This window comes from Gavialis gangeticus, unplaced genomic scaffold, assembly GCF_001723915.1.
Source record: "Gavialis gangeticus isolate Ggan-Ray unplaced genomic scaffold, GavGan_comp1, whole genome shotgun sequence".
NCBI lineage: Eukaryota > Metazoa > Chordata > Crocodylia > Gavialidae > Gavialis > Gavialis gangeticus.
The window spans coordinates 181,080,066-181,107,346 of NW_017729032.1; the positions used below are offsets into that span (position 1 = coordinate 181,080,066).

At 39.5% G+C, this 27,281-nt stretch overlaps 1 protein-coding gene across 5 annotated transcripts in view; it reads right to left on the reverse strand.

Moving 5' to 3' along the window:
- Positions 1-8,965: 8,965 nt before the first annotated feature.
- Positions 8,966-27,281, reverse strand: part of SCML2 (sex comb on midleg-like 2 (Drosophila)) — a 101,610-nt gene continuing 83,294 nt past the window's right edge. For 2 of the 5 annotated variants that reach the window (XM_019524844.1, XM_019524845.1), the window contains exons 10-15: positions 25,931-26,134; positions 19,337-19,519; positions 16,475-16,588; positions 12,821-13,102; positions 11,940-12,103; positions 8,966-9,631 (exon numbers count right to left, since the gene is read on the reverse strand). In XM_019524844.1, the coding sequence (XP_019380389.1) occupies positions 9,506-9,631; positions 11,940-12,103; positions 12,821-13,102; positions 16,475-16,588; positions 19,337-19,519; positions 25,931-26,134 (1,073 nt within the window). In that variant the 3' untranslated portion in view covers positions 8,966-9,505. The remainder of the gene's footprint in view (positions 9,632-11,939; positions 12,104-12,820; positions 13,103-16,474; positions 16,589-19,336; positions 19,520-25,930; positions 26,135-27,281) is intronic. The other 3 variants (XM_019524842.1, XM_019524843.1, XM_019524846.1) reach the window with 3 other exon arrangements.

The window sequence follows — 27,281 nt, forward strand, 5'->3', positions numbered from 1 at the left end:
AAAAAAAAAAAAAAAAACCCAGGAAAACCCAACACTGCAGGAATCCATTACAGGAGCAGTGCTGTTGTCCTACAGCAACCACCAAGGAGAGAACATCACTGCCTCAGGAGATGATAGCCATATCAAACTAATTGCATGGCCCCTCTTCCCACCTGTGTAATACACATGGGAGGAAGGAAAAGGCACCGGTGGGAACGGTGGGCAGCAGCTGTGGGCAATGTTAGTCAAAGAACTGTAAGAGTCAACCTTTTAGAAGGGTGAAGATGATTAGAGGCTTGGAAAAATACCTAAGCCGATTTTTCCAACTTGGATGCTTAATTGGAAAGCCTAAATCTGTATTACAGGCAGGACTTCCAAAACTATTGAGCACTGGCTTAATCCTGCTCTCACTAAAGTTAATTGGAGTAAAAATTGGCTATTCCTTAGTGCTTCTGAAAACTGCAAGTTTTGGCTCCTGAATTGCAGTAGTGCGATTTTTCAGGGCATTGGGATACTTATAGTTTTACAGGTAATCAGCTCTTGAAAAATCTTGCTACTTAAAATTAGATGCCCACCCTTCTACACACAAGCTGGAAAATGTTGACCAGACATTTTTGGGCACTTCCCTGAACTTCAGTCCTTAACTCGCCTCTATACTCCAAGGCTTGTGTGTCACAATTGCCATTAAAGGACACTTCCTACCTTAACTACCCTCATATGCCTCTTTGTCCTTGGCCTCACTGCTGAGACTGTCCACACAGGTGCTTATTAGTTGTCAAGCTGGTCACGCAATGCATCCTCTATGATTCTCTTGCTGTTGTAACTAGAAATAAAATAATGTAATAGGCTTTGAGTTAAAGCATACCATTCTTATGTTCAGCTCAATGAGGAATGTTATCTATCTTGCCTCTTGTCCTGGAGTATTTTTGTTTAGACTCTTCCTCCTGGGCAGTTTTATTTGAAAAGTTGATCAGAAGGCTGAGATCAATCCATGTTCATGGACAGATGAAAATTTCTTCATGCCACCTTAAGAACACAGAACTAAATACTTCAGCATTGTAAATCATGACTGAATTGAAACTTGCAATATATTTCATGGATAAAGTTAACTTCAACTCACTGCACAATTCCTTAACTAGTACCGATGAAGCACAGAGACCAGGAGAATCCTGTGGCTTGAACATGCTACTTCAGAACAAGATGCGGTGATTGCAATTAATAAGTGTAGTGGGTTCAGTATGGGCAAAATAAGGATAATACTGGCAAACAAATCTAGTGGTAAGCGGGTTGCGTATGAAATCTCTCTTCAACTACATAAGCATCAAAAGTGGACATCTATATGATTTACGAACACCTCAGAGGCAAAATACATAAAATCAGTAAATAAGGCTGCATTTTTAAAATTTGAGGATCTCAGAGCCTCCTAAATCCTGACACATGTTTTACAGTGGTTATGCATGGATTATATGGGGGTAGAGGAGGAAGTGATATTTATCAAGGTTTTCTACAATTTCTAAAAGGAAGGAAAATCATGCAAGGCTACTACAACAGAATCGCGCACAGTTACAGTAATGGATCCTTACTTGTTTGGGTAAGAACCAACTTTTCAGTAATCGAAGACTACCATCCAACCTGAGGAGGAAGAGGAAAGCATTTTACACAGAACTTCAGCCCAAATCCAATTCAGTTATTGCTAGAGTGTCAGAGTTCATGGGCAATTCAAACACTTATTTTCATTCACTAGTTGGTTTATCTTCCCTACAGTAACAATACCAAAGCAGACAGAGGTGACCCTAAAGATCTACCTTCAGAGACCATTTTCATGTCTTTTAAGCATACTCTAATTGCCCACAGATCTACCTATGTTGAAGAAAAATTCAAACTGAAGTGCTGCAATGGTAAGAATTCTATATTTTCAGCATCATTTGATGCCTTGTTTGTATCAGGAGTACCCTGTTTTATTAGGATGGATTCACATGTCCTTCAATAGATTGTCCTACTGTATAAGCCATACAGCCTGTAGGTCAATCAGGATCAAACATCAATAAAAACACCTCCCATCCCTTCTTTTTAAAGACTGATGAAAATAGGCCACTCTCTCTACAATCCTCCTATAGATAAGTGCAGGGATACAGCAATCTCCCAGACATGACAGTTTATTGAAGGCACTGTTACAAATCCAGTAATTCTTTGTATATGTAATCCTTCCATGTAAGGCCCTTTTCAAGGATCTATGCTAAGGAGTATTATCCCAAGCACTCGTTTCTTTTCGTTTGGTTGCCAGCATCACTTTTTGAATAAACAAAATGAAGCTTTCAGCAGTGGATTTAAAATAGCAAGTGAAATATTGTAATATACCAAAATGTATGAATAATAGCAGAGTGATCCTTTTAGTTTCCTAAATGCATTGCAGAGAACATGGACATAACCACCAGGTAGATATGAGATGTTTGCAATGGTTAGGAAAGAGACAAACAGTGCAAATTCAGAAACAAAATTTAAAAAATAATAATATACCTGGTAACACAGAGATGGTGGGAAATGCTTCTCACATGGTGCATCTGTGTCAGAGCAACTATCTCAAACAGAGCACTTGCTGGCAATCCCAAGAGAACTGGCTGGACATTTGGTGTGATCTCTACTAGTTTCTGGCTACTAAGTTATAGTAAAAGAAGTTAAAAATACCCAATGATTTCCCAACTATTTTATAAGTTCTCCTAAAAAATTCTGTGGGTAGCACACAAGGACCTTATGAGATTAGGAAATGGCAGCTGAGTGATTGGTTTTCCCCATTCACTCACCCCCAAAACTATTAATATAGCATCTACTCCACCAAACAAAACTTGGAGTATCCCCACTTTAAAATGTCCAACAAAAGCTTTCTACCGCTAACTAAAGAACACCCCCCCCAATGGGCCAAGACTTTGATACCCTGAGTTAAGTCTCTATCCTCTACCATACAAAAACATCCAAGACAAAATAAACATTAGCATTAGGTACCATATTAAGGAGCCTTGAAACATACATTTTGTATTCCCTGTGTAACAATTAAAACTCCGGAGAGGCTAGTATGGCTTCCAGGCAGATCTTGTTTATTAATGGAAAAAAAGACAGCCGTGTTTACATTAATACTGCAAGCATTTAAAGTGACATGCCTGAATAAACATCTCTTCCACCCACCCACATCCTCATAAGTAAATAATGCAACACCTTTAATAAAACAAACAAAAAACGGCATTTAGAAAACCAAATGAATTTACAATGTGATGCTGCTGAGTTCTAGCCTAAATCCTAAGGAGCATTTTAATATTTATACAATTATCTATAATGAATATGTTGTAGTTGCAACCATGTCATTTGCAATGATTGAAAAGCCGTGTCATGGAACACTCATTTCTGTTATTCCCAATCAAACTTCTGCTAATAAGAGTTGCAGGACTACTGAGAGAAGATATTGTAGAAGTGTATCATAATCTCTAATCATAATGCCAAGAAGTTAAATTTTAATTTATGTCACCGCTATTAAATGTGTTGTCATATAAAAACAAGAGAAATAACAACATGGAAATGGATCAGCAGCGTAACCATGCTGGGAGGAAAATACCTCCCCGGTAGACAGAACATTCTATGTATAATCTTCCTTTTTGTATGTAGTCAATATTTTGAGAGCAATGGGATTCAAAACACCCCAATTGTTTTACCTGGATCCCAAGTTCTGTATTTTCCCCATTTTTTGCTTTGAAATTATTATTTACCTGATCAAGTTACTTCTAAATTTCAAGCTGATTGTCTAGAACTGGCATCAAAACAACAGACTGCTGTGTAAGAGTAATAATATCTGAAGTATTTTGAAGTCTACATTTTTTGGCATTAAAACCTTTGTCTTAAGTATTTAGGTCTCTGCTTAATGCAGGACAGAGGCTTTGGGTGTTGTCCACTGTTTGAATAACTAGTCAGTCAGAAAGGCCAACTACCAGCAATCAGAATTTCAAGAGAAACTATTGAGAGCTATGGGTGCTCAATCCAGCTCCAACAGATGCAACCAAACTACGTATCAGATGCAACCAAACAGTCCACATCTGTATGCGCATGAAGTTCAAGATTCCCTCATCGTTTGATTGCTCTATGTAGTCTTCTGTCTGTATACATTTTAACTTCATTTTTCAAACATGACAAAAAAGGGAAATCAAGCCTTACCAATCTGCTGAGGGTAACGAGTACATGGACAAGGGGGATCCAATATATTTGGATTTTTGAAACAAAGGGACTTGGTGGCAGCCTATATCAGGGGAGTACATCAAGGCCTGGGGGAGCATCTATTCACCAAGGCCCCCCAGGGGAGGACACAAACTGATTGAAGATTGCTTCAGGCTCGACATAAAGAAAAACTTCCTTACAAGTCAAGTATTGAGGGTTTGGAACAGGCCCCCCCCGGTGGTGGTAGTCACCCACCCAGGCAATCTTCAGAAAGTGTCTTGATGCCCATCTTGCTGGGGTCATCTGACCCCAGCAGTCTTTCCTGCCCAAGTGCAGGGGGGCTGGACCCAATGATCTGTAAGGCCCCTTCCAGCCCCTAACAACTATGAAACTATAAGGCTCCTCACCAAAGGATTTAAAAAAAAATGTTATTACAGGATTGGAGGGGAAGTTCTTTTGTGGACCGAGAGTTGGTTGAAAAACAGGAAGAAAAGGATAGGGCTAAATGGTCACCTTTCAGGATGGAGGAAGGTCAAAATTGGTGTCTTGCAGGAAGCTGTGCTGGATCAGGTTTTGTTCAGCATTTTCAATGACCTAGAAATAAGGCTGAACAGTAAAATCTCCAAACTTGCACATGATACTAACTTATTCCAGGTAGTCAAATCCCAAGATGACAGAGAGGAGCTGCAGAAAAATCTCACCAAACTGAGGGGGGAAAAAAAGGCAGATAAACTTCAGTGTCATTAAGTGCAAGGTAACGCACGTGGGGAAAATAACTCCAATTATACATACACAATAGTTCTCAAAGAATTTCAGCTCAATGTGCAGTGGCAACCAAAAAAGCCATTGAGAACAGAAAACAAAACAGAACATCATCATTCCATCATACAAATACATGCTTCATCCGTATCTTGAATCCTGTGTGCAGTTCTGGTCTTCACATCTCAAAAAGGATATGATAGACTTAGAAAAGATATGGAGAAGGGCAACCAAAATGGTCAGGGATATGGACCAGTTTCCATACCAGGAGAGACTAAACAGGCTAGGACTCTTCAGTTTGGAAAGGAGAAGGCTGAGGTGGGTATATGACAGAAGTCTATAAAATCATGAAGGGAGTGAATAGGAACCATTTTTCACCACAATACTAGAACTAGGGGACCTCCACTGAAAGTAGTAGGGGACAGGTTTACACAACATGAAGTTAACCTGTGGAACTCATTGACACAGGTATTAAGAGATAGATAGCTTAAAGTTCAAAAAAGGACCAGACATGTTCATGGACAGCAGATCCATTAATAGCTGTTGGGTAGAACAGTTAGGGATGCTTCCTCTGGCACCTAAACCAATAGCAGATGCGAGGGAGAATAATGAATAGGGGATAGAACATTTTAGATATACCCAGTTCAATGCTCTCCCTCTAAAGCGCCGTTCTTGCCACTGTCAGAGATAAAACGCTAAGCTAGATGGATTATTGGCCTGACCTGCTATCCCAGTATGGCATTTCTGTTCTAGATTTTAGAAAAGATAGATATATCTCTATATATAATGAAGCACAAATATAGATCCAAGGGGTTCTTCTACAGTGCAGCTGGTATGCCCATTTTGATTCACATTTAGTCAAGATGGATATTCAATTTATTAAAAAAAAATCTAAAACGTAATTGCCATTAAAGTTTTGGGGGAAAAAGCAATATAAAGCCGTTCCAGATCATATAGAAACTTTTAGGGATCTTCTTCCTTTACTCACTAATGGATATTTGTATGGAAACTGTGAGCCATGAGTGGTGAAATACTCTATATAACTATATGCTGTAAAAATATTTCTAAACTGTTCTCCTAAAAACACAGACCAGTCCCAGCACAGATATTAACTGAATTTGATAAACACATGTTGAAGAGTGTATTCTTTAATTACAACATTTTTGTATCACAAGTTTACATGAACTGCCAAACTCTGCAAAATGAGATATAATATAGCAAACTGTCTGGGCAAATTTTGATTTGAGTATAAACATATGTATGTCAAATAAAATGAACAATTGCAACACTGAACAAAAATTATTTTATTTTTTTGCTTATAGTTAAGAACATCCAGTTGAAAATAAAAGAATTAAAAATATAATCTGTTACAACACATGAATCTTGAAGCTCATGCTTGAATCTCATGCTATAATACAATGTGAAATTCTTGCCTGGTGACATTCTAGGATTTCATGTGCATGTATGCAGACAAAACTCTTTACAAATATTTATACCAAATGGTGGAATGTAGGAAAAAAGGCTGAAACTCCATTATTCCATAAGAACCTTGTATAAAATAGAAAATTTAAACATCTTTATTTTATTTATACACATTATTTGGTGAATGCAAGAATGTAATTTCTGTCTGAATTACAGTATTTACCCAAATCCAAGATTACTTTGAATTTTAGACAACGCCCCAATAATGAAATTCTATACATGGAAGATTTATATATGTTATAATTTTCCATATTATATAGAATCTAATTATTGGAAGGATATCTTCAATTTGTCCCTGCAAAGCAGCAGCAAGGGGCAATGGGCCAGACCCCCAAATCTTGCCCCCCCCCCTTACCTCCCTGACCCGCCCTCTTATCCCTAGCCTGCCCATTGCCTGTGCTTATCCTCTGGTGCCTACCCTATCCGCTGCTTGCCACCTTTGCCCCTTCCCTCACCACTGCCTGCCCCCTTTGCCACTTGCCCCCCACATCTGCTCCCCTGCCATGCGGCTCCCTTACCACTTGTCCCTTGCCCTCTGTGTGCTTGTGCCCCCCCATTACTTCATCCCCTCCAGTGCCTGCCTCTACTTGCCCCCCCCAACACCTGTGCCTGCTCCCCTGCTGCCTGTCACCCCACCCCCGGCACTTCTGCCCAAGCCCTACCCCTTAGATCTCTCACCCACTACTCCTGCTGTGCGCTGCCTCCCCCACCCAGCCTAGGGCAGGTGGCAGCAGTGCTCCAGCTTTGTCTGTAGGTCTGGGGCCAAAGCCAGAGTTGAACTGTCATCTAGCCCAGGCTGGTACTCAGATCTAAGACAAGAGGTCCCCCCCCAGGCAGCGATTGAGGAGAAAAGCCTCATCTTAGCTTTGAGTGAATACAGTACTTTCAATACAATTTTAAGAAAGTGGTACTTTTCTTTTTCATTCAGCATAATTCTCAACAGTGATTAAATACCATATAAAACAGGGGTGTTCAACCCCTGGCCCATGGGCCAAATCTGGTACACAGAGCTTAGTTATCAGGCTTGCAGGGTTCCCCAAGGGTCTGGAAATTTGACAGCAGAAAAGCAATGGCAACTTTAACTGCTTCCACATTTCCAGACCCATGAACCCACCCCACACAGGGTCCATCCCACAGACTGACCCCACACCACTCATTTGGCCTGCAGGCCTGGAAAATGCTGGCCTGCATGGCTGGGCACCACTGATATACACAATATACCTAACATATCTGGAGTACAGTATTTTCTTTCATGTATAAGCAATAACTTGAGTTGGCATCTCATAACTCAAAGAAAAAAATATACTATATTTTCCCAATCATTGTTCTGCCTCTTACTAGCTATAAAGTGTATTGTTCATTTAATATACATGCACACAAAAATATGCAAAAATAAATCAAAATACAAAACCCTTAATGTCAAATGCTTTATGGTAGTATACTAAAACAATCCTGAAAAAAAACAGATGAACTGCTATATTAAATGTGTGTTGTAGCTATTTAACAAGATACTTGACAATTTGTGAACTACAAAAGGTATGATTTTGCAGTAGTTCTGCAAAAACCTGAGGAATATTTAACTAGCAATAAGCAAGGCATTTTCAAAAAGCAATTTGTAAAAAATACTTTTTTTTTTTTTTACTAGATGCTTTCATATAAAAAGGCAATAAGAAATATAATAAAACCTACCCTTTTAGGACTACACCTTTCCTAGTAAGTAGTTCTTTATCACTTGCACTATTACATACAGTACATTCAGTTTCCTACACAGAAAATGTACATTCTTGTCCCTGATGTTTATTTGATTGGCAGTGACAGCAAATTGTTTTACTATCAGCACTCATTCTGTAGCTTATATAAACAGCACCAAGTTTATACAAAAAAAGTATACTGGTATATAGTACCACTTGCACAATATGTGGAAGTTAAAAAGAGCCAAAAAAGAATGAACATGAGAACTAAAATGTATTTTTCCAGATACTATACCAGAATAAATGGCTCAGAGCTAATCAATGAGTGAAAGGGAGTGTTGCATAGTACAAGGAACCCTCCTGTGTGAATCCATCCATTCACTGATTGTTTCTTACCCCACAGGAATGAAAAGCGAAAGACAGTTGTTAATGAATATGAAAATAGTACATAACAAAATTAACCAGTAAAAAACTGAACTATACAGTTTCTTGTTACCTCTGCTGCAGTGCAAAGCACCTTTCGAATACTTTTAAAAAACTGAATACATATGTACAGTATATATATGTTTGTACCACACGCACACACACACAAGCATCAATATATCCACGCCAAGCTCAGGAAAAATGGAATGTTTAAAATGTAGGTGTTCTGTTCCAGAGAAACATCTGTTCAACCCAGAACAATCAGCTGTTCAGAACGGCTGAGAAAATGCCCTTTCCATGAAACAGACATGTTGCCTATATAAAAACTGACAACATACTGTACTTTTTGTCCTCCTAATTTACCAGAGAACTGATAACCACACTTTATAAAAGCTTATATTTGTATTAAAAGCACACACAAATGAAACCATTCATATGTCTATTCCCTTTATGGAAATCTGTATAGCATAATCTAAATGAATATTACTCTCCTGGAGAACCAGTCACAGCGTATTCACTAAAAGAGATGAAGTTTAATGCTGCTTCTTTAAAATTTTTCATAATGTAAAATTTTACAGCCATCCCTGTAAAAATTATCAACACCTGATGCTGTTTTTCCTTTGGGATTCAGCTGTTTTGGTTTTGAATGTGAATGTATCAGTTGAAGTTTGTAAAAGAGAATGCATTTCTCAGTTTTCTGTGTATAGTATCCATGAAAGTATCACATAAAAAAAAAAACGCAAACCCGAAGAACACAGTCCTAACTGCCTGTTCCTGTGTACCTTTCCAAATCACTTCCTAAAATGTAATATAGTCCTTTTTTCTTGATAGTAAATATTTTATCACATTTTGAGAGGAAACTTCTGCAAACGGCAAATGTTTGCAGCAACAAAATATTTTTTAAATAAAGACCATGTCTGTGAACCTGAGATGTAAGTCTGGTATGAACACACAGATTATTGTGTTTCCACTGGCTAGTACTTTCCTTGTTTAAGTCTGTCAATGTGGTAGCATAGCTTTAATGCTGGCCCCAACTTCAGTCCCATGTATTTCATTATCATATCACTCCTCAGTAACAGCAGTGCTTTCCCATCAATTTCCTGTAAAAGGAAGAGAATAAATACAATAATGCATAGATGCTTTAACAAGATGCACAACAAAACGGAAATGTACAGTGTATTTATTTGTACTGCAATAAAACTTTAAATTAGAGTATATAAATCAGTAATTAACTATAGTTTAATACATCAGTAAACTATTAAACTAATATTTTGTTTAGTTTTTTAGTGTTTTCTAATGCACCCTTTTCTATGTATTTGAGATGCTGCACATATTTACATCTGAAATTGAGCAAATGGCCCAGAAAGCCAGCTCCTCTAATCAAAACAAAAGGAACTGGGACAAGAGGAAAATCTAAAGTTGAAGGCCAATCTGGTTAAAGATACAATGACCCACACACTGAGGCCTTGCACTGAACCTTGAAAACAGCTGTCCAGGGACACAGACAACACACAGAGAGAAAGAGAATAGCACATCACCCGGGCCTGTGAAATAAGACAGATCTATGTCTGGTTGAAACCAGATGGAACGTTGGGATCAAGAACAAGGACAACCAGACAGATTTCAATTGCCTTGAAGAGAAACTGCTGAAATGTAACAGATGTAGACTATTAAGAGCTTTACATAATACTGATAATTCAGCAAGTGTTTCCTTACAACTACATATTGAAATCTGTGCTCATTTTTAAATACAGTAGGCTGATAAAAAACACATGAAATATAATACAAAACTGTAAAGAAAAATAAAAGGGAAATTTGATAAAGGAAACAATGCTTTGAAATTCCCTCTAACCTAGCTTACTCTTAGGTCCAATCACATGTTTTTAATTGTTAATTTAGCCATTGTGATTAACAACCAGTGAAAAGGAAGTGCAAACTACCATCAAATAATATTTGGCATGATATTACAGCCAGAGTAACCTGATGTTAAGGAATAAATACAACTCAAAATGGCACAGAATTTGGTCTATTGGGTCTTGGAAGTTGGTGCTCAGCCTTCAGGGGCTGAAGCCCACCAGCAGGTGGCTAGCAGCTACTAGTCTGCCTGGAAGCTTGGGAACCAGATTCAACTGATGACTAGGGATCTTCATTTTCTCTGATAAAAAAAAAAAAAAAGTGTACCTCAAAATCCACATTTTTCCATGACTAGCATGAAATGCCTCTTTATAGTTTTATTTTTATATATAAATAAAAATAAAAAGAGAGAGAGAGGCATTTCATTCTAATCACAGAAAAATGTGGATTTTGGGGTACTTTTTAAATCTGAAAATTGAGGATTTTTTCTTTAATCAGAGAAAACAAGGATCCCTGCTGGTGACTCAGGAATAATGGCAGAGCCATAAAGAGAGCTAAAAGACCCAGAGGCAGAGCGCAAGAGGGGAGAGGAAGCTCAGGAAGATGCACAGAGCCTGGGTTGCTCCTCTCAAGGTCTGAGGTAAGATGGCAATTGTTTGCTTGCTCATTTCGTCTGCCGTGTGCACAAGGTTGCCCCATATGAAATAAACTGGCTGGATACCCTGAATATAGAGCTGACTGGCACTGATAAGGAAGCTGGATGAGTGACTCGCTAATAGATCTACCAAAAAAAAGAGCCAGCCACTCCCAGTTGGAGACCGACTTTTTGAGGTAATGGAGCAGCTCTCTACTAAGCAGCCTAGCATGAACTAGCACAGCAAACAAAGAACAGAGTAAACCGAGCACAGTTACAGCTGCTGAACTGTCTTTTCCTGAATATATCATCCTGCTAGTTTTGGTGGAACTTTGCAGTTTTGCCTGTAATCATGGAAATGCTTTTTCATTTTTGTTTTAGATTTTTCTTCTAAGTAAATTGGATTTAACTATAACTAAGATGTGTACCTGACTGTTAATATAAAGGGATACAATGACCATTTTGCAAACTATCAGAACTGACCAGAAACGCTCTCAGGTGGGAGCTAGGGTCCACAAGTTTCCAAAGTCACAAGTGGCTACATCTCAGTGAGCTTAGTGAGCAACAGTTTCTACCTTAAAAACTACTATGGGTGGTGCTCCTTGCTTGCTGTGAGAACATGGAGTGCTAGGGAACAGATACTGACCATACAACCAAGTAAGTAACAGCTATTTAGGTCAGTTGAACAAGGTCACTGCATGGAGAGAACAAATTGAGATAGCAGTTCCCAGGCTTCATGCAGCTAGAAGGTGCTTTCTAGAAAAATACAAATCATCCACCGTCTCTCTCAAAATTTGTTCATAGGACCTTGTTCCCATTTTGTAAATACAGTAATAGAAGGGAAAGTCGGTACTAATCCCTACTCAGAGTACTAATGTATTCAAGTATAGTAAACAGGCAGAAACAGAAAGGCATCATACATGTCTCCTGAAGAGTTCTGCATGTGGGGCTAATGCCTGAGGATCAGCTTCTTTCACAAACCGCATTACTTCATCTATTGACCAGGTAGAAGGATCCTTATTCAGTACTCGGGAGGGTTCCTGCTTTAGTGCATGGAGATCAGGTCCAGTTGTGGAACTTGCAGCTTAAAGGAAATTATTGAAAAAAGGAAGAAATGCTGAAACTCACTACAGGAAGAATACTTTTAATGAGAAATCAGATGTTCTTGGTGACCTGTCTTAGTAGCAGCTTCTGTTTTCCCAGTGGATCATCCTGGCCCATAGCACTCATTTGTTAAAATGAAAAACAGCTGATTTCCCTTTGAAAGTCTCTCCAAAAGGTTCTACAGAAAACTTACAGATCTGCGGGTACACAGTATGGTATTAGTACCACATGCTATCGTGAGATACCAGTTTGAGATTCCCAAGACACCAGTGCCTAGAAATACCGAGGAAGTAAAGCATGCTCTCTAGGGGAAGTAAACCTTTAGTGCCTGAGGAGCTCCAAAAAGAAACTGTAACCAGCATTCTCCACCTCAGACTTTGACAGCTGAGAGAAGACCAGAGAGCAGGCAACATTTTTCTGGCTTGTGCAGCTGCATTAAATTTAACATGCTTAAATTCCATTTGGCAACAACATGATGCAAAAGCCAGGGTAGCGTGGCATTTTATAAACTGGTTCAGAGAGGCATGAGCTTCTGTGGGCTACTGCCTACTTTGTCAGATGCTATGAATGGACCCCTCTCGCATGCAAAGTTTTGGACGTCAGAGCACTTTATTATATCATCCATAACCCAATGACTTTGCATTCTGCTAAAAAAACAGTTAGCAACTATTTTTGAAAGATTAAGCGTATATCATACCTTCAATCCTCCTATGTATTCGATTCCTGCTGACTTCATAGTAACTGGTGTTCCCAGCAGAACTTGATGACAGCCTGCGTAGGATTGGGGCTGACTTTGAGGTAGCAGTCACCGGCTGAAGGGAAGTCCTGTAATATGCTATGCTTCCTGAGCTACGATACTCAGTAGAATTTCGACGGGTTGGACTTGAAGGACTTACTGAATTGAGTACAGAATCCAGAGGGTCCTCAGAAAATCTGTGTTCTTTGAGGATGCAGTTTTCTTCATTAGGTAGTGTTTCTGCTACACATTATGAGTAATACAAACACAGATTGGTTTAGTTTGCTGGACACTGTAAACCTGTTACTTAATTGTGTGCAATTTAATTCTTTAAAACAAGTTTTAAGGCTGTCACAAAGTTTTCTATCAAGCAAGTACTAACACAACTAACATTTTCTTTTTCTTCAGTAGTCAGTAAAAAGTTCCTAAAATACATGTCAAGTTATATTAGTAACAACAAAAATGGCTGCCATACAGTTCAATGGATCAAATAAAAATATTTATTCTATGTTCTTTTAAAAAAAAGAAGAGCAGGAGTAGAGAGCAAAGTTCTTACCTATAAGAATTTTCTGAAGATAATAATGATAAATATGCTATCCCAGTCATAGATATCATGATCTGGGAACCACATCCTTAGTTTAAACATTTTCTCAGAAGTAAGTATAACCATTAAGTCTGTGTTATGTTTGTTCTGTATGAAATTACTAAGATAAATAAAAGATCCCTCACTGAATAGTAAGGAATACAGAGGACTTAACTTCTAAATAGAAACAAATGAGCAATTATATATTTATAAATCATACTATCCTCAGAAACTGCAGCCATCATTAAAGTCAGTAGAATATATGTAATTGCCACAATTCCCACATAGAGGAAACAGTGATTTCTAAAATAATAAATATTGATCAGTGTTTTCAAACATGGGTAACCCTCTTCCCCAAATACATAGTTCTGGTAGACATAGACTTCTGAATGTCATAAACTAGAATTATATCTACAGTAAAATATCCAAACCTATGGTTGAAAAGTACTCGTTTCAATAATTAGACCTATAACTTGTCAATAGTACTTCTTAATCTGATGAATGGAGAGGCTGTAAGACAAAAATGGCCTTTTGTCTCAAAGGTCTGAATGTTGGGTTTGTTCATTAAAAAAAATTACAACTACTGAAAATTGTTAATTTAATACATTCTGACTCAAGTATAGATTGTGATGCTATTTGAGGGAAAAAATTAGTAGGTAAAAAGCCAAACAAACCCAGCACTAAAAAAGAAGTCAGAAGGGGAAGGATTATGAATAAAATTAGGAAAACTTTCCATTCCAAAGAAAATAAGGTGAAATAGCACCACAGATGATCCTCCAGCCAAAGCAGCATCTATAAGACCTAGAAAGTCTGTTTCATACTCACTCATGTAAATTCTAAATCAATACTGCCACCCTGAAAATCTTTGTGGCAGACAGGAAAACCATTTATACCCATGATGTAATCATTACTCTTTTGGAGAAGGAGGGGTGCCTGGCCTCTGATAGATGTCAAAATGTCCATGCAATTGCAATCTGCGGAATTTTATGCCCATTTTTTTTCTTTTCATTAATGTTTGAACCTATCCTAAATTAACACATGCTAGGTAGGTAGCAAGACTGACACAGCCACCCCTCGAGAGTCATCACCTTTTAGTCAAGAACCTCCAGTCAGGAACTAGGCTGGGTATCGGATAGTTTTTCTTTTAGTGACTCTAGAATGTCCAAAGGCCACTCCTGATCTGTCTAACAAATAGTCACTGGGTCAGAGGGCTGACTCAGAACTGGAGTCTGACAATTACATCTTTCTTCACTAGTTTGGTATTAGGTCCAACTTTCCCTGTATGGATTTTCTGAACAGTCTGAGGTAATAGCAGCTATGGAGAGAAGGGTGAGATAAAAAGTTTTCTTATATATTGTTGAAAGCTCCATTTCAGGATCTCTGATGTTTTAGTCAGAGTAAAAAACAGACCTGGATTATATAAAAGCCTAACGATGTTTGTATGAATTCCACGGGCGGGGAGATTGTTTTTAAAAGCTCTTCTCGGACTTAGAAGTGGTAGTCAAAGGTTCTATTTAATACAAGACTGGAGAGAGATACATGCCTGCAGCGGCAGGGCACGTCAGTTGCAGTTTTGTTTCTTTATCCTTCATGACTTAAAAGAGAAAATTGCCCAAAGCACAATGGGCAGCAAAAGCCTGCAAAGTATATCCCTGAGCAGATCCAAAGGAAGACTTCCCGCAAACATTCCATTTTGTCTTAAAAAGATATTCCAAAACAACAATTCATGAGAACAGTTTCAACAGAGCCAGAACTTTTTTTTAAACTGATTTTTCTTGTTAACTATCCCGTGACTGACTATTATAAAATTACCTCTGGATTTTCAGTGGAGGACAGTGGCTAATGGGGTTGACTGGGAAATATAAAAGGCCTCTTCAAATGCATAACACACCTTATTCAAATTTCTTAGCAAAAAGTCTAAACTTTCAGATAGGGTAAAACATTTATTTTCCATATAGATTTTAGTTTAAAACCGGGAAGCCACACTACTGTATAAGAATAAGTTAATGTATCTTACTTTTATTATGTAGTTATTTAATCAGTACACTGAACAGAAACTGCAAGTGACACTTACGGAAAAGCTTGTTTCGAGAGTGGAATATCTCTTCCTGGATACTGCAGTTCCAGTATGATAACCATACTGGACACTATAATTAACCAGTCTATGTTTACATCGTTAGTTTTATTTTGCTCCCATTTGGGTGCCTATATTTTCTTACACTCAAGTGAGCTATCCCTATTCATGGGCACACCCATCAGATGCCTAACTCAATTCTACCGGGTGCATTTTATGAATAAATCAATGCCTTCTTTCCAAAGCAGTTTCTAAATTTACTATGAATTTGTGTGTCCCCTGCTTCTAGTGTTATTAGACTAGATGAATAAGAATCCTTACTCCGTGTTAAACAAATCCACTGTAATTTGAAGTGTTTTAATCATGTCCTCTTCTCTCTAAATATAGCCCTGTGACTCAGTCTGCAGGAGATCACAACTCTCACCAACGACAATCGGATTTGCCAAAATCTTAGAACCTCTGAAAAGTCTGGCTACAAATATCTAATCTAATATTGCACCTAGGCCTTTGCAAATGTCTTGAAATATTAATTGTTTTTGAAACTCTTGCAAGTTAGGCAGCCTACAACCACTGTTATACATCAGTCGGACAGAGACTATTTTTTTACATCAGTTATTATAGTAGTTTGGTTTCTTTTCTATCCTATTTTAATACAAGTTAGGATCCGACCGGATTTTAATAAATTGCTGCATACAAACAACCTCATCCATCAACTGTCTGCAAAGGACCCTTAAATCCTGAAAAACACTAGGCAAGAGTCCAACAGAGGAACTAAAAATGTACACTAGCTCAATATTTGTGCCCCCTCACCAGTAATTACCACCTACACATATTATATCATACAGTGAACATGCATATTCTATCAAAGGTTATGGCTAAAGTTAAACAAATTGGATGTAGTTGCTTCTTTTGTTAGAAATATTACAAATAATCCTCATGCAAAGTGATGGAGAGTTACCTTCAGATGGGTGAACTTCAGTTCTGGGCAGTTTAGGAGAAAGAGGGGCACTGTATGGTGGAGAATCCTGAGAAAAACGTTTCGTAATTCTGTTTTCTGATATTTCCTCTTTTGCTGGAAACAGAAAAATTCATTTCATGTTAGAACTAATAAAAATGGGGGGAGAGGAAAAGAAAGAGGAGATAGACACAGAAATGAGGTGAAAGTGTCTTATTCATTCATTCATTGGATCTTAAGATTGTTTTCCATATTGCCTTTTCTCATCTTGCAGCACAAGTCACAGAAAGTTGTAGTTTACCCCATGTTGAAGCATCACCCATAAGCCTTCAATAATGATTTATTAACCTGTATATTTAATTGTTTCCACACAAACTTTCAGGACTAAAATATATATTTGGTTTAGAAAGTTATCACCCAAATCACCTTGATCTGGCTTCACCCTGAGAAGAGCTCAGAAAACCTTCCTTGACTACAGATAATATGAAGGATGCTTAATGGAATATGTATTTTATTTTTTCACCTTATCTAAAGAAATTTTGAAATTACAGCCAGATCATAGCCAGTTTAAAACATTAGCTCTATAAGCAAGGGGGAGGGGTGCATAATTGGGAGTAAGGGAAGAAGGAACATATTAGTTTCCATATAACCATCAGAAGCTTCTCACTTTAGAATCTGAAACTGCACTAATGTCAAATATTTGTAGTTATGGCTTAATCCTTAAAACACTGGACTGGGCCTGTCACAGCACAATTTTAATATCCACTAGCCTGCTTTACTCTCACTGTCACAACTTCCATTTGTAAAACTGAAACAATGACAGTGACCTGCTTTATAAAGTGCTTTGAGAGCTATAGATGAGAAGTGCTATATACAAGCCAAATATAATATACCCTATAGATAGCAGTTACATTTCCGCTAAAAATGTTTAACTGGAAATCAAAAGCTGTAGTATTGGGAAACATCAATTTGGCCTCCTAGACTTACTCTATTTCTGTTTTCTATTTTGACTAGCAATGTATGGAAGTCCAAATGACTAATACTTGTAATTCCAATGACCTTCATTATGTGTGCATTCAAAGGACTCCATTTAATTCCCTGCAATTAAGACATATGGAGCTGTTCTGCCTTAGTGGGCTACTCATTCCATATACCAGGACTGGCCAACCTGTAGTACACATGCTGTAAGTGGCATATGCAGCATGCATGTGTGTGTGCATGCATGTGTGTGATGGGGAAGATTGTGGAGGGGACAGGCACCACATTGGCAGATAGGATAGAGAGCAAAAAGCAGAGCAACAGATTAGGAAGCAGAAAGTGGGGCAGCAGATCAGGCAGGATAAGGGGATTGGAGTGGTACTTGAGGAGGGTGAGGGATAATTTGTGGCACCCCTGCTGAAAAGATTGGTCCCTACTACCATAGAGTACTTTCAGCAGCACTATAAAAAACTGGTTGCTCTCCCAACTTATAATAAGACTATACACTACAGTCTAAATTCTCTGGTGCTGTTAGAGGAGGAAAAGAGGGCATTAGCTCTCTTGAGCAGGAGGGAGCACTTTTCACTGTAAAGGAAATTATCGCCTAGAGTTTGTTGTATAGGGAAGCACTGCCCTCTTTCCCCTCTTTGAGCAGGCAACAAGAAGTATTTTTATAAGTTTAATTTTCCTTGTGAGCATAAACCAAGCTAACAGAATGTGAAGTTTCAGCTTGCTGAACAAATTGATTTCTGCACATGTAAGTGCCCCATCCCTTTGTCGCAGGGCACTAAGGTGCCTGCTCCTTTAAGGGCAGAAACTGCATAGAGAGGGCCCTAGGAGCCAGGCAGAAACCCCACAGGTGCAGATTGCCGGGACAGCAGGCTAACGAGGGAATTAGCCAGCACCTGCACCCGATCAGCTGACTGAAGGAAGGCAGGGACCTGGGCCCATATAAGCCCCAGGGCTGGGGACTGAAGGCAGTTATGGCCCTGGCAGCTGCCAGGGGGAGTGGAATTCATGCAGAAAATCTCCACGAAGATACCTGGGTGCCAGTGCTGCTCCTGGTGAGACTAATGAGGTTTAGGAGCTCCTAAAGTATCTGGAGCTAGGAGGCACGCATTGTTGAGGGAGAAACTGACCCTCTTAAAGGGACAGTGTGACCTCCAGGGTTAGGGTTGCTGATATGTTATAGCCCAGCGGTACATATTAATGTTGTTGCTTTTAATCCGGTAAACCGGACTGAGGCTACTGGGGAGGAGGAGGCCGCATTGGGGTTCACTACCATGCAGAGTGCCAGCGCCAGTGAGGGCACAGCGACAGGGGCTGCGGAGAGCCCAGCACCAGTGAGGGCACGCACACAGGGGCAAGGGCCCAGTGATGACAGGAGGTCAAGCTACATCAAGGCCTCAGAGGGACGTCTGAATATCATCTGCGAGGCATGGGGCATAGTAAAGGGATGGTTTTGGAGCCACGCATCTAGCCCATAAGGCCTGGGGTGTCCTGTGAGGCACTTACTTAGAGAGGGACACAGCACGGGGTCTAAGAACCACACAGTTTAGTGGGGTCCACCCAGGACTGTGACTGCATAGCAACTTGAGGGCAGCCTCCCTATCTAGCATCTATTATCTTAACCAACAAGATGTGGCAAGCAAAAATAGAAGGCACCTGTAGGGCGAAGCTGATATGGTCACAGGGCCTTAGGGACAACACCCTGTGACACCCCTCCAAAGCAGTAACACACTAGAAGTCATTTCACTAAGAACCATAAAGCAATAGTTTTAATTGATTCCAGTTATAAGGACGTGAAAACCAAAATAATGCAAAATCATCATGTATCTCAAAACAGCTTGAACTTGGGGGAAAAAAACTGGTGTAATTTAGCATTACCTGGTTTACTCTTGTCATATTCTGTAGGACTGTGTGCACTCCCCATGTAAGGGCTGAAGGGCTGGCTACTAAAAAGATTATCACACTGCAGGCTGTGACAGAGTTTCTCCAAGAACCGAAGGACAAACGATGCACTGTTTACAGAAGGAAGATTGATGGCGTGTTTCTCCCCATCAAAGGAGGCTATGAGTAAGAAGAAGATATCAAATGCCACCCAAACACCATGAAGTATAGTAAAACACCCTCCATTAGCAACAAGAGAAGACAACCAGCTTTGATTTAAACTGTGCAAAGACAAAAAATAGGTAAACAATCATTCTACTATTTTATGAGTCTATTTAGCAAATAGTTTTCAGAGGGCCAGGCTCTAATCACTACTTATACCTCTTGTAAATGTAGATTAACTCTTCTGGTAGTGAATTATACCAAATTAACAGAAATGAGAATCAGTCTCACAAAGTAAAATTCTAATGTTTCATTTTTGTTATTTGCTTGCTAAACAAATATTTTCAGAGAATAAAACAGAAGATCTCATATGGTAGTAGTTTTAAACCAGGAGTTCTAGATAAACCTATTTGTTAATTTTAAAATGAAACACTCTGTGTTATTTAATGTCAGGGAATACAATCCTGCTGCCCTTGTGCAGATGAAACTCCCATTTACTTCAAAAGAAATTTAGCAAACTTAAGAATCACAAGAAAATCCACAATGGTACATTATGTTGTTTTAAATATCAACAGTCTATTACATACTGCTTAGACAACACAGCCTGTTGTGCTTATACATTATTTTATCTTTGCTTTCCTAAAAGAATCAACAACAATTATACACTTAACAATACCTTTTCTTCTTTTGGCAATTACTGAGATTAGAAATCATTTAGGGCAATTTATGCATGGCCACTAGAAGCATGCCTACAATGCTTCCAACTGTGGTAGGAAAAGTGGCAGCTAAGCAGGACGTATGTATTCCACATACAGTACATATTTTTTTCAGGTCATAGAGTAACAGTTGTTTGGTGAACATCCAGGGGTGCTGTAATAGCAGGTGTTTTTTCCAGCTACAGCATGTACAGAGCATGTGTGCTGTGTTTCACAACAGGGCTAGCTAGCATGGCTCACAAACAATGTAGACATATCCTAGGTGAACAATTTATATGAGATTACCTATGCATTCTAGAACCAGAAATATGTTTAATGTCAAATATCACAAATCTAAGAGGTAACAAAATTAAAGTTAAACATATGACTAAAAATATGGTCTTGAACTCTAGATGCTTTCTTGCTTTTCCAGTTAACCAGCTATTTTTAGGTGAGATAAAAAATTTACTTTTTAAAAGTCCCTACAAAAACTAAGGAGAACTGCAAGAGATTACTTCCCCTGCCTGAAGTACAGAGGTGCTTTCAAAGGAAAAAAAAGCACTAAATAAGCCATTATTCACAAAAATCTGAATTAGCAGACATACAATATGCTAATTTAAAGCACTGCATTACCAAAAAGGGACAATAGTCAACTTTAAAATACAGCTAATATTTCTAATCTGAAGCAAGTTTGTAAAGGTATTGTGTAACTGCAATAAGTATAATTAAATATAAATAATAAAATAGAAACTTGCTAATTTGCTTTAATGATGGGAAATTACTGGGTTTTGAGAATAATTATATTAGAGAGAAACTCTGGCTCTAGTTTTCTATGGCAAAGAAAATACTAGGCATACTTGAGTTAATTGGACTTTGAAATCCCAACAAAATCATAAGGATTCACTGTAACACCTTAGGGTTAGCCACAAAGGGCACGTACAGACGAGGGCCCATGTGCCCCTTGCAGAGTCTCAAAGCCATTTGAGATGCTGCAAGAGGCACGTGTGGGAACAAAAAAGTGTTCCTCATGATGCAAATTTTCAGTGAGGGGAAAAAATTAGACCCCTGGATATCCAGGGGTCAAAAAATACCCCAGGAAAAGAAAGCGGGGCAGAGCATGGTCCCTGGCCATGACCTGAGGCAATGGAGGCTCGGGTCCTCCACAGAGCCCCTCTGGCAGAGAGCCCCCCAGATCACTGCCCCACCCAGCGCCATCCCCTGGCCACTCCCCCAGCCCCCCAAATCACTGCCCCACCTGGTCCCATCCCCTGCCTGCTCCCCCAACCCCTCCAAATTGCTGCCCTACCCAGCCCCAGCCTGCTCCCCCAGCCCACCTGATGGCTGCCCCACCTGGCCCCAGCCTCCCAGCACTTAAAAAAATGAAAATAAAAAAGAAGCCCCATACTCACCAGCTGTAGCAGTGGCCATCAGGGCCTCATGGTAGAGCCCCCCCTGCGCTGCATAAGGGGCGGCAGGGATTGGCGCCATCCACCTGGCACCCATGCTGCTGCTGTCAGACAGCGTGTGTAGGCAGGGTGCTGCGTGGTGCCCCACGTTGCCTGACAGCTCGGGGCTGCTCGGGGGCGGGGTGGGCTCTGCCATGAGGACCCAAAGGCCCCGATGACCACTGCTACTGTCAGTGAATGTGGGGCCTTTTGTTTCCCCTGACAATTTTCTGACAGTTCAAAGCAGGCCATCACGCTGGGAACATCTTCCTGGTGATAGCTGCCCGGACAGCCGGACAGGGGCACACATGGCAGCAGTACTGCACAAAGGCCAACTCTGCAGCCACAGCCCACTGGTAGCTGGCCCAGAGGGGTAGATGCCTCTGCTGGTTGTGCAGTCCCCATCTGGGTCTGGCAGGTGCACAAATCTGGGGCCACATGCTGTCACAAGTGGCAGCAGGTCACAGACAGGCAGCAGCCCCCACTGCCAGACTGTTGCAGTGGGCAAAGGGTACAGGGAAGTCTCAGAGCTGCTGCAGCAGTTCAGCTGGCACAAGGGGGTAGTGTCCCCAGGTACCAATTTGCTGGGCCCCAGAAGCTGCTGAGAGCAAGTAGCCCTAAGCAACTTGCCAGGGCAGCTTCTTATACTGCTGGGGCCAGCACAGGTACTGGCCCTGGGCTCTAGCTCCCCCTGGCTGCAGAACCAGGAGGAGCCATGCAGGGTTATTTTGCCCCAAGTGGCACAACTTGCTCCAAGCCAAACTGCATGTCTGGAGATGTGCACTGAAGCAAAAATCCTCAGCTAAAATTTGCACCAGTTCTATGTGAGCTGCTGCAAGCGCACGATCGCATGTGTGGACACGCCTATGAAGTCCTCTACTTCCTGTTTTAGGATATCCCAAGGAGCTGGCTTCTACTTGGTACCCAATCAGTTACAGAAATCTACTGACAGACATATTACAAAAATCAATCACCCCAACAAAAATTAAAAGCCTCTCAGGATAGTTTTGTGGTCTATTCATATGTTCTCTTATTGAATGAATTCACTATTTTTCTTGCCCCGGCTTCCCACTTTAAATACAAATAATACTTTTTTACCTCACAACATTTTCTGAAGACAAATCTAGAAAACATGAGTGAGACACTCAGATACCATGTAAAATCCCACCATTAAGGAATCTATAAATAATCTGGGCAAAGGAAACCTTCTCTGTACCCTGCAATGTGTCACAGCAATCATGGGATGAGAGGACTGTGGAATCAGTGGCAGCCACCGTGCCTCTCATAAAATACTATCATTTAAAAATATTCATGAACTTTCCTGTTCTCATTGAGACAATTTTCTGCTGGTTTCCATAAATCCCTAGCTATTGTCATAGAATCTGGATATTGGAGAAACTTGCCAACACTTTGGATGAAGTTTTATCAATGAACAAGAAATTAATTGAAAAACATGATTTTAGTCATACCCAAACTATCTGCAAATATAGGTTGAATTTGCCAAATAGTTTCAGATGGAAAAAATAAAAACAGGCTAGATCACAAAACTGTGTCAGTGGCATCAGAACTGTGTCCTGTTAACCCATGGCTCAGGTACAGACATTATACTTTTACCAGTATAAGTGATCAGAAACCAGTCTATACCCATAACAAAACAGATGTTCAGCATGCAAAACTGGTCTATGCCCATATCAGAACAAAAGGTTGGGGCACATAAACTGGTTTAAGAATGGCAGAACTCAGTCTAAGATTTGCACCCCTAATCGAAGGGCAAATGTGTGTTCTGTTCGCCACCAATCTAAACTACACTGCTTACAGAAAACTGCCTAAGATCGATGTTGCCTTAGGGTTTTTTGAATGTCTGTACCCAGCCATTACTTCATGGGTTAAAGCACTTACCTAGAAGGTAGGAGACTGACTCATCTCCCACTGAGCTGTGATAGCCCTTATTCTGGTTTAGTGCTTTAACCTGAGTTATTGGGTAAAAGAGGGATAACAGAAACCTTTCACCATTGACAGCTCTATTAATCTAAACCTTGATTTCCTTTTCTTTCTTACACATGCCTAAAATTAAACATTTATTTTCAGGATGACTGGAACATCTAGCAATGAGCAAACACAGTTTTCTATGGTGTTTCTTTTTTCTGGCAAGAGAAACAAAGGGTTGTGTGTTTTGTTTTGTTTAAATTTAGTTTAATCTGAGTGATTTTTTTCTCCCCTTTGTCTTTGTGGTTTGGCAGAGGAACCAAAAAAATCCATTATTTGCACAGTTCTAACAAGGATATTCTGCCCATCTCCCCGCCAGCACAAAATTGTTTTCTACCAGAGACTGTAGTCTTGTGTCACAAAAATTCACAATTCTGAATACAGTCTTTTTTATCTGTACTGTGATAAAGTTAATGAAACACATTATTTTTACTCATCAGTCCAAAAAAAAAAATCTTACTCTGCTCAGCCCAAATTCTGCAAAGCTGTCCAACCTGTTTTTATATTGACCAGTATTTTGTTCATTCTAGTTAACCAAGCCAGTACCAAAATACTGGAGCTTGCCTCATTTGTCCTGGGAGAACTTTCCTTTACCAAGAAGTTTGTCTTAATAGTCAGACTACAAATGCCCCTTTCGTGATTTCATTTTACTACACAAGTTCTGCTTTTTAGTGTTTCCATTTGGAGATGGTCATAAGCATTTTGGCACAACTTTCTTTTTTATTCAGAATTTGCCTATCAAAGTGTCTATGCTTCACAAACAACAATGTTGAAGAAAAGCCCCTGAAAATTTGGTAGGGTTTAAAATATGACATCTTACTCACCTGACCCCTCAGTATCCCACATAGTTAGCTGGAAACCAACTTCCCAAACTTTCAGACTTGTGGGCTCCTGATTAGCCAGGACTTTCAGGAGTCCCAGATCACCAGCAGTACAGGTTTGCAGATTCAAGCCTATCCAATCTAAAATACTGCCACAACACTAGGGAGAGCCGGATGGAAACACTAATGATTCTACCCAGTAGAGTTGGATGGAAACTAATGATAGATACGCTTTCAAACCACACATCTGTGTTTTTGAGTTTTGTTCCAAGTCTGAAAAAAACCAAACTGAAAATCTTTTAATCCTCTGTAAAACAAAATTACTGTTCTCCGCCCAGCATTATTCATACCCATTAATCCTACATACCAATTGGGGCATGATTTAGCCCTTATAATAATAATAAAAATATAAAATAACGCACATTGCAAAATATATTTTGTTCATGTAATCTGACAGTTGCTTCCTTTATTTATGACACTAAGCTAGTAATTTCTACTTATAATTTGTACAAATAAAGACGTCATAGTTTCAGAACCTCACTTGCAGACAGCTATTCATATTTTTACTGAGAAGTAACAAGAGCCTCCATTTTCGTGAGCATACTTGCGTTCAAGCTGAGCACAAAGATTAGCAAAGTTCTGCTACATGTGGGTAAGGTTATTTTAATACGGTAGGGCAGAACAATCTTTTATGAGGGTTTAATTAAACTGGTATCCCACTAATCATCTTTCACATCTGGTGTTAATGTAGAAAAATTAAAGTAAGGCAAACCGTTTTTACTGCCCGTGATGGAATTATGAATTGATATGTTAACTACTGTACAGAAAATTGCTTTACCCATAAGAAAAAAAAACTCTGTCAAGCAGCAGCTATTGAGCTTGAGCTATAGGAATAATTTATCTGCAGAGCTGCCATCAGTGTGTAGCGGAAATAAACCTATTCCATAAAACAGGACATAGGTGTTTGAATACTGACCATAAGACATTGTTAGAATATGTGTTTAGAAAATAAAAGTGGCACTGGTAGCTTTGCTTAACACATATGGAACCAGTTATCTGGAACCTAAACAGATTAGTTTGAAACTTTTCACCCACTTGGTTAAAGCATCAAGAACACAAACAGTGTGTATGGATAAGATTGTGAGTCACTTGAATTAATAATGCTGAAATTTAACTTGCACTGAACTTCCTTGACAAATGTTTGGCTATGGCTGTTTAATGAGGTGCATTAAACTCATTTAATTTATACCATACCATATACCATACAGCACAGAATTTAACTGTGCTGTATGGTATATGTAATTTAACATTCTTAATGATAAATTCAAATTAAGAAAACTAGTTGAATCGTTCTGAACCCTGCATTAAGATGCAAATTAAGTGCTGACTTCAGATTCTCGGGCATTAAAGGCAGCCACAATTGAGTAGTCTTAGCTGTGCTTAAAGATTTAGAAAAACAATATAAAAATGTTAGCTGCATACCGTTTATCATCTCCCCTCCATGATGCCCTGACTTCAGGAATCCAAAGACTGTTTTGGATTGACAGGCACAGTCTACACAGGCCTGCACAGCCTGCTGAAGTACCACATTTACAGGACCTGGTCCAAAGTGATCTGGAAGTTGCTGAACTTTCTTCTTATCCAGGTGAGGTCCAGCGTTTCCATGCTTGTTAACATACACGCAAACTGAAAAATTACAAGCCATATTTTACCATGGAATCTGCCTGCTTCAGGCACAGTCAATATACTCAAGAACTAAATATTTTCACAAGTTTGGCTTTTACTGAAAAGCATATTGTTCAGTTTAACTGATACAATAAATACCTAACCTTTCCCTAACATCAAGATTTGTCAATAGTTAACAATGGAAGTTGTAATGCAGTAATGTATCAGCCAAGAGGTCCTGACAGACTGCAAGGAGACCAGGATGTTGACCAGCTATCAAAACTGTCAACTGCACAAGCCTTCCTTACCCCACTTGAACATTCACATTCAATTAATATGCTTTCTTCTGCAGTTATCGCCAAGGAGCCCTTTTGATCCTCTTCTGCATAACTTAGTCTAACTCTATGGTCAATGTTCTTTGCCAGCCCCTAGAATTTGTTGAACTGTGTGCACAGTGACGCCTGACAAAGCATTACTGCAATGCTTCACTGTGTGAAAAATACCCCCAGTGTGTGTTGTACATAAAGTATTCACTTCCACAGGAAGCACCATGCAGCTTGTCCCTTCAATGCTTTTACATTTAAAATAGCAAATATAGCTTCCTATAAGACTAAGTGAATGGTGGTGCCAAACCCCAGGACAATCACCACCCAAACTAGCTGCCAGCCACATAAGTCCAAATTCTTTTCTTTTCCAACCTGCCCTGTGTTTAAAACCCTCCTACCTCACCACTACAAAATATTCCCAGCCTGTATTTGTATTTGCCACTGAACCTTACCCAGAGGAAAACTCCATAACACTAAAGCCAACTGATAGATGCTCTGAACTACAGAAGCACATGGTAGAAAAGGAAGACCTAAACTAAACTGCATTACTCTGTAAATAACATAGGGAACTTTAGAGTTAAAACCTACCAATACAGCAGTCAAATACATGTTTATGAAGACATATTCTGCAAAATGAACAAGCACAACAGAAGCCACAACAAAAAGCAACTGTTCACTCAAGGGAGATAGAGCTATCACAGCCATTAGGCTACACAGCCATTAGGCTACGTAGGTTAAGCAACAAGACAAAAAAAGTGGTGGAATGCTGCTGATGCTGAAGTGAATAGGAGTTTTGCCACTGACTACAAGGGGACCAGGATTTTTCTTTTTTGTATTTATCA